General features: G+C 60.5%; 2 protein-coding genes across 2 annotated transcripts; both read left to right on the top strand.

Annotated features, from left to right (window-relative positions):
• The first annotated feature begins 1,231 nt into the window (after window positions 1-1,231).
• On the top strand, window positions 1,232-6,533 carry EFHD2 (EF-hand domain family member D2). The gene is made up of 4 exons (XM_056508320.1): window positions 1,232-1,428; window positions 4,405-4,552; window positions 5,297-5,431; window positions 5,562-6,533. The coding sequence occupies exons 1-4, from the start codon at window positions 1,232-1,234 to the stop codon at window positions 5,694-5,696; spliced, it is 615 nt and encodes a 204-aa protein (XP_056364295.1). The 3' UTR covers window positions 5,697-6,533.
• A 378-nt stretch (window positions 6,534-6,911) lies between these two features.
• On the top strand, window positions 6,912-8,806 carry LOC130261779 (chymotrypsin-C-like). The gene is made up of 8 exons (XM_056508319.1): window positions 6,912-7,291; window positions 7,404-7,495; window positions 7,573-7,670; window positions 7,752-7,877; window positions 7,993-8,129; window positions 8,219-8,364; window positions 8,498-8,650; window positions 8,743-8,806. Exons 1-8 carry the CDS (start codon window positions 7,252-7,254, stop codon window positions 8,758-8,760), a joined length of 810 nt encoding a protein of 269 aa, XP_056364294.1. The 5' UTR covers window positions 6,912-7,251; the 3' UTR covers window positions 8,761-8,806.
• The last annotated feature ends 571 nt before the right edge of the window (window positions 8,807-9,377 follow it).

Here is a 9,377-nt window from a genome sequence, read left to right as displayed (position 1 = left end):
CTCCAGTCTCCATCGTGTCTTGGGGAAACTGGAACATAAGGCATGATGGAATTCTGGAATTCCTGGAACACCCCAGGAATGCTGGACCTGCCAGCTGGGAAGGGGGAAGAAGAGGATCTGTGTCAGCCACACAAGTGCAGCAGCATCATGAGGACAAGCTGGGGATGAGAGCAATGTGCTGGTGGGGTGGGGTGATGGCACAGGCTCACTTACTGATTCTTGTCATTAGCAAGGGCGAGAGCAGACCCTGGATTTTGGGAAGCAGCAGTGCTCTGAGAGAGGAGGGGATCCCTGCAGGCAATAGGCAGCTCCAGCACATCATCCCTGCAGCCCATGTGCTGAGTCCTCTGCAGACCTCTTCAGCTGAGAATAATTTGGATGCAAGCAGAGCCCCTCTGGGGCTTTTTTGTCTTTATTTTTAAATAGGAAAAAAAAGGTCTGGAAGCAGCACAGAGGGCTGCAGCTGGCAGATGCAGGGCTGCATTGTCTCTGGGCATGCAAAGCACCCATGTGTGCACAGTGGCAAATCCCTAGTGGCAATGGCAGTGCCACGGGGCTCTGCTAATTGTTGTGGCCTGGTTTTCCTTCTCCTTGTGCTGAGAGAAGCTGGATGCTTCCCTGTCTGAATGCCTGGGCATTTACTTTGGGGCAAGGCATGACCTCACATGCTTGTGTAGGTTAAAGGTGCTGCCGTGGGCATCCTCTGCAAGGTCTATCTGGAGGTGTTGGGTTGCTCCATGACTGTGTGTCCTCCCCACGCCACCCTTGGCAAACTCTGGGTCACTAATGGTTGGAGATGGCAAGAGCACAGGTGGCTGTGAGTGCACCAGACTCCACACCCTCCTTTGAGCCTATGGATTCATAGAAACATGGGCTGGTTTGGGTTGAAAGGACCCTAAGGACACTCAGGGGGGAATCCCACCGGTGATGCTGGACCTAAGGATCATCCCAGGCTGATCCCGCCGGGGGATGGATGAGCCCTGCCGATGCTGCCTGTGGAGGGGAGGGGGTCTGAAGGGACGGTGATGGAGGGATGGAGGAATGAAAGGATGGAGGGATGGAGAGATGGAGGGCGGCGGGGAGCGGACCCCCCGGATGGCTGCGGGAGCCGGGCGGGGCGGTCCGGGGGCGGGCAGCCGAGCCCCCCGGGCCGGGCGCGGGAGCCGGGGGGCTGCAGCCCGGCCCCGGGGCGGAGCGGGGCGGAGCGGCGCGGCCATCCGGGCACCGCACCATGGCGGCGGCGGCGGAGGAGCCGGAGGGGCGGCGGGGCCGGGGGCCGCGGCCGGGACCGGCTCCGGGCAGCCCCGCGGGGCGGGCGGTGGGCGAGGGCTCGCCCGGGGGCAGTGGCCGCCGCGTCTTCAGCCCCGCCGGGGAATTCCGCGAGTTCTCCCGGCGGCAGCTCCGCGACATGGAGCGGCTCTTCCGACAGTGAGTGTGGGGCGCGGGGAGAGGGGGGGTCCCCGGGTGGCAGCGCCGGGGCGGGCGGGGGACCCCGGGCATCAGCACATCCCGGTTCCTGCATCCCCGGTGTCCCGGCTTCCAGCCGCCCCAGCGCCTCCTGTTCCTTGGGAGAGGGACCCCCGTGCACCCCAGCCTCTTGCGGGAGGGATCGCCCGGCTCCTTGTCAGACTCTCCCCGCCCCAGCTCTACAGCAGGGATGCCAAGGCACCTCCAGTTCCTTGCAGGAGGGATCCCACTCCTGCCCCTCTCAGGAGGGATGCCAGGTACACCCCTCTCCTCCCAAAAAACCCCTCTCAAGACTGGCGCTGGGGACACCTTCCCCCAGCTCCTTGCAGGAGCCGTTCCTGAGCGCCCCTCAATTCTTGCAGAAGGAACCTGCTGTTCCCCATGAGGGGATACCCTGGTGCTGAGGCCAGAGAAAGGGGTCTGAAAGAGGGGACAGGGACCCTCACATTCCCTCTGCCGCATCACCCAGGGATCGCACATCCCCGCAGCTCCCGGGGCCGCAGAGGCCAGGCTGGCGTGTCCTCAGCATCCCTGCCCGCGCTGCGTGCCACCACGCGTGGCGGAGCGTGACTCGGAGCACGGGCCTCGGCCCCCGGCCCCTGGGAAGGGGGGGAGCTGGCAGCGAGCCTCCAGCCCTGGAAATTTCCAGGGGGAGCCAGAAATCGGGGTGACTCCAACCGTGGTCACGCTGAGATGCGAACGGGACAGCATCCCCATGGATCCCGCGCTGGGCGCTTTGTGCAGGAGGCGTGGAGACAGCGCGACTCCTGGAAAGCGGGGAGGCACGGCTGAGATGCCAATACCGCCGGCACCGGGGAGAGGGAGGGAGGATCCGCATCGGCGTCCTGGGTGTTCTCGCTCGGACCCGAGTGGAGGAGCTGGGGGGGTTGGAGGCGGTGACCGCCGAAACACGAGGTTGGGGGGCTGCGTAGGGTGCGGGCGCGCCCTGTCAGCATCCCTGGAGTGTCAGCATCCCGTATCCTCCCGGGGCTGGCACCCACCAGCAGCATCCCTGGCGCTACACGGAGCCTCCGTGTTCCCCGTGTCCTCCCGGGGCTGGCACCCACCGCCAGCACATGGCAGCGAGCCAGACGCGCAGGTTGCTGCCAGCCGTGCCCTGCAGCAGAAGGGAACCTGCGGCGGGGACAGCGGGGGGGGACAGTGGCAGCTCCCGGTGCCGGGAGCGGTGGTGGCCGTGCCCGTGGCCGTGCCGGTGGCCGCGCCGGTGGCCGTGCCCCGGGAGCTCCGGGCGCAGATGGCAGGGCGGGGGTCGGCGCCGCGCAGGCGGGGAGCGGCGTGCGGAGCAGACGTGTTTGCTCTGGCAGCTGCGGCGTGTCGCTGCAGCGAAAGGAGCAGCGCCAGGGCTGCGAGGCACTCGGGAGGTTTGGGAGCTGGGGGGGGTCTCCCAAGGGAAGGATGCTCTGGAGCGGAGCCCTGCCTCACTGTGCTCGGGATGTGACAATCCGGCTGTAGAGGGTAAAGTGATGTGGGGAAGGGTTTTGGATCTCCTTTGGGAGATGCAGGATGCTGGTATCCCAAAAAAGGAGGAGGGGATTGAGAGGAAGGAAGTGGCTTGCGTGGCGTGAAGTGGCCAAGTCAGGCTAGGCAACTCACCCCTTGTGGAGAAACTGTGGGATGCAGGATGGAGAAGGACTTTGAGCAAGGGCAGGGAGTGACAGGACGAGGAAGAAAGTCTTCAAAAGTGACAGGGGGCAGGCAGGGTTAGTTGGGATACTGGGAGGAAGTTCATCCCCGTGAGAGTGGTGAGGCCCTAGCACAGGGTGCTCAGAGAAGCTGTGGCTGCCCCATCCATGGAAGTGTCCAAGGCTGGGTTGGGCAGGGCTGGGAGCAACCTGGGATAGTGGGAGATGTCCCTGCCCATGGCAGGGGGTTGGAATGAGGTGGTCTTTGAAGTCTGTTCTAACCCAAACCATTCTGTAATTCTATAATCCTGTGCTCCAAGAGGGGTATTGGAGGCAAAAATCATGTGGGATCTGTGCCCATAGCCCCACTCTGAGTGTGATGGCAGCAGTAGCAGGGGGGAGCAGGACCAGCCCCGTTTTGTGTCCCTGGCAGATCAGGGAGGTGCTGCTGGAGACACAGAGCAGACAGCAGCAGGGGAGGTACAGATGAGTCACGGACCTGCGGCAGGGGGAGCCAAGGCTCTGCGTGGCTGCTGCAGTGACAAGATACCGAAAAAAAAGCCCTGACACAACGGGTGCAGTGTGTAGCTGCCCACCTACGGCGTGTGGAGCTGTACAAAGCATGGCTCCGTGCTGGCTCCCCGTGGAGATGTCGCTGTGCCACGCCAGCGTGCTGCTGGCACAGCCCACGGTGCGCGGGCAGCGGGCAGGGGTGGTTCCTGGGAACTGCAGGGAGCTGTGGCACAGCCACAGGCAGGAGTCTGAGCAGGGGCATTCCTGACAGCTCTGTAGGGATCAGCGAGCAGAGCTGTGCACAAAGCTCTCAGCCAAGCCCAGGCACCTGGCCAGAGGTGGAGCATGGATGGCACAGGCTCTGGGCAGTGAGGGTGGGTCGCTGGAGGTGTCAGTGAGGAGGAGCTGGTGCCATGGGCAGCAGTGCCCGCTGGGCTTAGGCCCATGGCCTGTTATCCCGTGCTGCAGCCAAGGGGAGCTCAGGCTGCTGGCACAGGGAGCTGGCAGCAGGCTTGGCAGCATCCTGGCAGCTTCTCCTGCCAAGTGCCTCACGGACACAGGCACGATCCTGGATAGGGCTCCAGGGGCTTGTTAGTGGCTCAGCAGCTCCTTCCCTGTGGTCTGGAGAGCTGCCGGACACATCAGTGCCCAAGTCCTTGCTGCTCCCTCTTTGCTCCCCAGCCAGTGTGAGAGCACACAGGGTCTGCTGCTGGGGGTCAGTGTGGGGCTGTGGGGGCTCTGCCCCACGGGGATGTGTCAGGATTGTGCTGCCATCCTGCAGGTACGACGCAGGGAAAGACGGCTTCATTGACCTGATGGAGCTGAAGCTGATGATGGAGAAGCTGGGGGCTCCACAGACACACCTGGGGCTGAAGAACATGATCAAGGAGGTGGATGAGGACCTGGACAGCAAGCTCAGCTTTCGGGAGGTGAGGGGATAGGAGGCTCCATGCTGGCAGGGAGATGTCCCCAGCCACTGTTCAGGCTGGTGAGAAGGTGGGCAGAGACTGTGGTGGCTTTGGGGTCTTCATTGGGAGCCAATGATGATTTACCAAAATAAGAGTATTGGTCTAGTACCAATACTCAACTGTGATGGACAAAACACTCTCTAACAATTTAAAGATACAAAGTGTATGTTTATTCATCTTGGCAGCAGCGTGAGGTAATCCTCTAATACGCACTGCAAAATCACAGGCGATCACAGAGGCTATTTATTGACAATTGATTCAAACAAATACATATTCATAATAACAGCCCCTCCCATTCCCCACTTCCATTGGTAATTAGCTAGAATAGCTATTAAGCATGCGTGATTGACTTCTTAAATTAAGTCTGGGGTCGAGTCTTAAAAGGAGGAAGTAAGGCAAGTCTTCCTCACCCTAAACTCTTGTCCTTTTCTATCAATAACAATACAAATGATTTCTGGGGATAGTCCAATTTTTCAAAGAATGGGTCTCTGGTTGCATTGTCTATGTTTCTTTGGGTCTGCTCACTAGTTTTGTCTTTTCCCATTGTAAGCGCAGCTGAGCAAACATGAAATGACAGACAATCAATTATTTAAGTTTCAGATAACTACTCCCTTCTAACTTCTAACTTTCAATTGTTTTCAGCCAGGTAACTAAAACCCTAATTTAGTAAAATGAGTGTTTGAATGCTCCCGTGTCCCCTGGCAGTTCCTGCTGATTTTCCGGAAGGCGGCAGCGGGCGAGCTGCAGGAGGACAGCGGGCTGCACGCCCTGGCCCGGCTCTCTGAGATCGACGTCTCCACAGAGGGGGTGAAAGGAGCCAAGAACTTCTTTGAGGCCAAGGTGAGGCAGGGCTCAGGAGGTCCCACTACAGGGTGGTGATGCACCAGTTTGGTGCTGGGTAGCAGGAGTGGGGATGTTGGGTGGGCAGAGGAGCTTAGCAGAGGTCACAGCTGGGCATTTCCATCTGCAGGCACAGGCCATCAATGAAGCCAGCAAGTTCGAGGAGGAGATCAAGGCAGAGCAGGAGGAGAAGAAGAAGCAGGCAGAAGAGCTGAAGCAGAGGAAAGCAGCCTTCAAGGAGCTGCAGTCCAACTTCACGCAGTGACAGGGCCAGGCAGGACTGGGCAGTGCCCAGAGTGGCGGCGCTGCCTGTGCCACGTGCCAGCCATGCTGGGAGTGATGCCCAAGCTGTGTGCCACCCGGGCTGCTGGCAGGACCCACCTTGCTGGCAGAGCCCAGTCACCCCAGCTCCCCCCTCCCCTCTTGCTGTGGTGTCTGTAGGTGTTGTTCGTGCCCCCCACCTCCTCAGCGTGCCCCCCACCCTGAGCAGCACCCCGTTCTCTGCCCACAGCTGCACTGGGGGTTGCTGCTGCCCATCCCAGGGGAGCTGTGTCCAGAGTGTCTGTCCCTGGCACGCCTGTGCCCAGACTGTTGTGTGTTGTGAGTGCACTGGGAGCTTTGCAGGATGGGGGCTTGCACAGGTGGCCATGGTGGGTGTTGTGGTGGCCGTGCTGGCTCGGTGTCTGTTGGTATTGCTGTGTGTGACACCAGTGACAAAAGCCATGGCAAGGGCCAGCTGCTGGTAGAGGAGCTCTGTGTGTGTGTGTGTGTGTGTGTGTGTGGTGCTGGGGGTGGGTGCCCACCCTGCTGGCATGGAGCCCCCCAGGAGCTGTGTCTCTCTTTATTTTGGTCAAAGACGTACAGAAAGGCAGCTGCTGGCTCATGGGGCTGTATTATGTTTTTTCATGTTATGTTCAGCCTGGCAGGATGAGTGTGGTGGCCACAAATGGTTGCCATTGGTCACTGAGGCTCTTGTCTTCGTGGGTGGCTGTAAAAACCCACATCTGTCCCACAGTGTCCCCCGAGTGGCGGCATAGGGGGTGTGTTATGGTTTTTTTTTTAATTTAATCCCAAATAAATATTATATTTCTTAATATAATTTTAATAATTATATTTCTTAAGTGCTGGTTGCTGGGGTGTAGCTGTGGGATGGGCATGTCTGTGGCGGGGTCTGGCATGGGGGAAGGAATCTGAGGAGTGGGTTCTGACTGTGGGCACACAATTCCCATGGGGAGGGTGGCACTGAGCAGGGATGAGCTGTGGCTCATTGGTGTGGAAAGCAGCAGGGGCCTGACCCAGGTGTGGGGATGTGGGGCTACCAAAGGCCATCAGCTGCTGATAGCTATGCCTGTCCCACCTTGTGGCACCAGCGGGGTTTTGGCTGCCCTTGTCCACATCAAGAGTGAGATAAGGAGACCTTGTGCCTGGGGGTGGTGGTGTGAGGGGGGCAGAGCCCTGGGGGAGTCGGTGCTCAGGGTTGGGGGCAGCAGGGCTGTCCAGCACCCCACTGGCACCATCATGGCTGGGGGCTGCCCACCAGCTGTGCCCCAGCAGGGACCCTGCCCATTCCCACAGCAGGGCTGGCTGTCCCTGCCGTGTCCCAGCATGGAGCCAGCACATGACAGGCAGATGTGGCCATTCCCAGGCGGGACCCTGAGTGTGATAAGAGGGGGCCACGAGGCTGAGGAGCCCCTGTGCCCACAGCGTGGGACAGTTCCCACCTGGCAGTGGCAGGAGGGGCCACTCCAAGGTCCCCAGCAGAGTGGACACTATAAGAGGGGTGAGCAGCCCCAGCTGCAGCACCTTTGGTCACCACAACCATGCTGGGAGCCGTCTGCCTCGTCGTGCTGCTGGGCTACGGTGGGTGCAGGGGCCAGGGCAAGGGCTGGGGCAGGGGGACAGGGCTGTGGGGCCTGGCCTGGCCCTGGGCACGGGCACAGGCAGCCTCTGATGTCCCTTTGGTGTCACACAGCCTATGGATGCGGCCAGCCGGCCGTGCCGCCGCAGCTGAGCTCCCGCGTGGTGGGAGGTGTTGACGCCGTAGCCCACAGCTGGCCCTGGCAGGTAAGGGGGCACAGGGACAGGCATGGGGACAGGCATGGGGACATTCCTGCTCTGACCCTGTGCCTCTGCCCCTGCAGATCTCACTGCAGTACACTCGCTATGGATCGTGGTACCACACTTGTGGTGGGACCCTCATTGCCCCCCAGTGGGTGCTGACAGCTGCCCACTGCATCAGGTGGGTGTTGGGGTGCTGGGGGGGTCTGTACCAACAGGATGAGATATCTGTGGGGACTAACATCCCCTCTGTCTCTGGCAGCTCTTCCCTGACCTACCGTGTGATGCTGGGCAAGCAGGACCTGACAGTGGATGATGAGCCTGGTTCTGTGGCTGTGGGTGTGGAGAAGACCATCGTCCACGAGAAGTACAACTCCTTCCTCATCATGTAGGCAATGGGATGCATCGGTGATGGGTCATGGATGGCGTGGCACAGACCCCTGTCCCTGTGGCAAGAGGCCCTGTTCTCATTGCCAGGGACCATCGTTCGTGTCTCCTTGCAGCAATGACATTGCCCTGGTCAAGCTGGCAGAGGAGGTGCAGGAGAGTGACACAATCCGTGCTGCCTGCCTGCCTGAGGCTGGCAAGGTCCTGGCCAACGACTACCCCTGCTATGTCACCGGCTGGGGACGCATCAGGAGTGAGTGGGGTGTCCCCAGCGGGTCCCCAGGAAGGGGATGCAGGCAGGGGGTGTGAGGTACGAGCTTTGGCTTGGCTTTGTCCTTGCAGCCAACGGGCCCCTGGCTGACATCCTGCAGCAGGCTCTGCTGCCTGTGGTGGACTACGAGACCTGCTCCCAGAGGGACTGGTGGGGCAGCAACGTCCGTGAGACCATGGTGTGCGCCGGCGGCGACGGCGTCGTCTCTGGGTGCAACGTGAGTGTGGGAGTGCATGGTTCTGAACAGTGCAGAACTGTGGGCACTGGGGCAGAGGGGATGGAGCCATGCTGCCAGGAGGGATGAGGGCAGTGTTAGTGGGGAGCCATGCCCACACTGTGTCTGCCCACAGGGTGATTCTGGCGGCCCCCTGAACTGCCAGCGCGACGATGGCATCTGGGAGGTGGACGGCATCGTCAGCTTCGGCTCCGGCCTGAGCTGCAACTTGGCCAAGAAACCCACAGTGTTCACCCGTGTGTCTGCCTACATCGACTGGATCAACGAGGTGGGTGCCCCTTCCTCTGCCCCCACACCACACAGGGGCTGTTCTCGCCCCACTGAGGGTCTTACCGTGACCCCCCTGTGTCTTTTTGGCAGAAAATCAGCGCCAACTGAGGACGCGGCGTGTGGAGATACCACTCTTGATAAAAGCCAAAAACAAAAGTGTTGTGCTGGTCTTGCTGGTTGTTTTTTGGGAGGGGAGGGAATGTGGTGGAGCTGGGGACACACATCCAGGGCTGGGTCTTGCTTGTGTGCTGGGGAAGGTGCCCTGTTGTGCAGTGGGGCTGGGCAGGGCTCTGGGAAGGCTGTTGGGCACATCCTGCAAGATGCTTCCAGTCCTTGTGGCCATGGCTGAGCCAAAGGGCTCAAGGTTTTACAAGTTGTTGGATGGGAGAGGGGTGGGATCCATACAGGTTGTTTAGGGGAGCTCCAGCTGGCCCTTGGGGACGATCTGGAACAGTTGGTAGCTCCCAGGGTGCCTTAGGAGACTTCACTGGTGCTGCCTAGATGAGGGCTGACTTTCAAATGGAGGTCTTGAGAGAACTGAGTTGGCCTTGGGGGGCTTGAGAGAGTCTGACTGGTTTGGGAAGTGGTCAGGGTGCCTGCAGGAGCTCTGTTGGAGATGGAGCCCTTGGGAGCTGTACAGCACTGCCAGCTCCACCTCCAGAACATGTGATGTGGCCCAGGAGCAGAGCATCTTACCATGGATCTCCTTCCGTGGTGGCTGGAGG

Source organism: Oenanthe melanoleuca, chromosome 21, assembly GCF_029582105.1.
Source record: "Oenanthe melanoleuca isolate GR-GAL-2019-014 chromosome 21, OMel1.0, whole genome shotgun sequence".
Lineage (NCBI taxonomy): Eukaryota > Metazoa > Chordata > Aves > Passeriformes > Muscicapidae > Oenanthe > Oenanthe melanoleuca.
Note: the sequence above shows the minus strand (reverse complement) of the source record. Positions and strands in the feature narration are given on the sequence as shown.

Coding starts and splice junctions, on each gene's coding strand:
- EFHD2 (XM_056508320.1), top strand. CDS start 1,232: ATGGCGGCGGCGGCGGAGGAGCCGGAGGGGCGGCGGGGCCGGGGGCCG. Junction 1,429..4,404: donor ATGGAGCGGCTCTTCCGACA/GTGAGTGTGGGG, acceptor GCCATCCTGCAG/GTACGACGCAGGGAAAGACG. Junction 4,553..5,296: donor GCAAGCTCAGCTTTCGGGAG/GTGAGGGGATAG, acceptor GTCCCCTGGCAG/TTCCTGCTGATTTTCCGGAA.
- LOC130261779 (XM_056508319.1), top strand. CDS start 7,252: ATGCTGGGAGCCGTCTGCCTCGTCGTGCTGCTGGGCTACG. Junction 7,496..7,572: donor CCCACAGCTGGCCCTGGCAG/GTAAGGGGGCAC, acceptor CTGCCCCTGCAG/ATCTCACTGCAGTACACTCG. Junction 8,130..8,218: donor CGGCTGGGGACGCATCAGGA/GTGAGTGGGGTG, acceptor TTGTCCTTGCAG/CCAACGGGCCCCTGGCTGAC.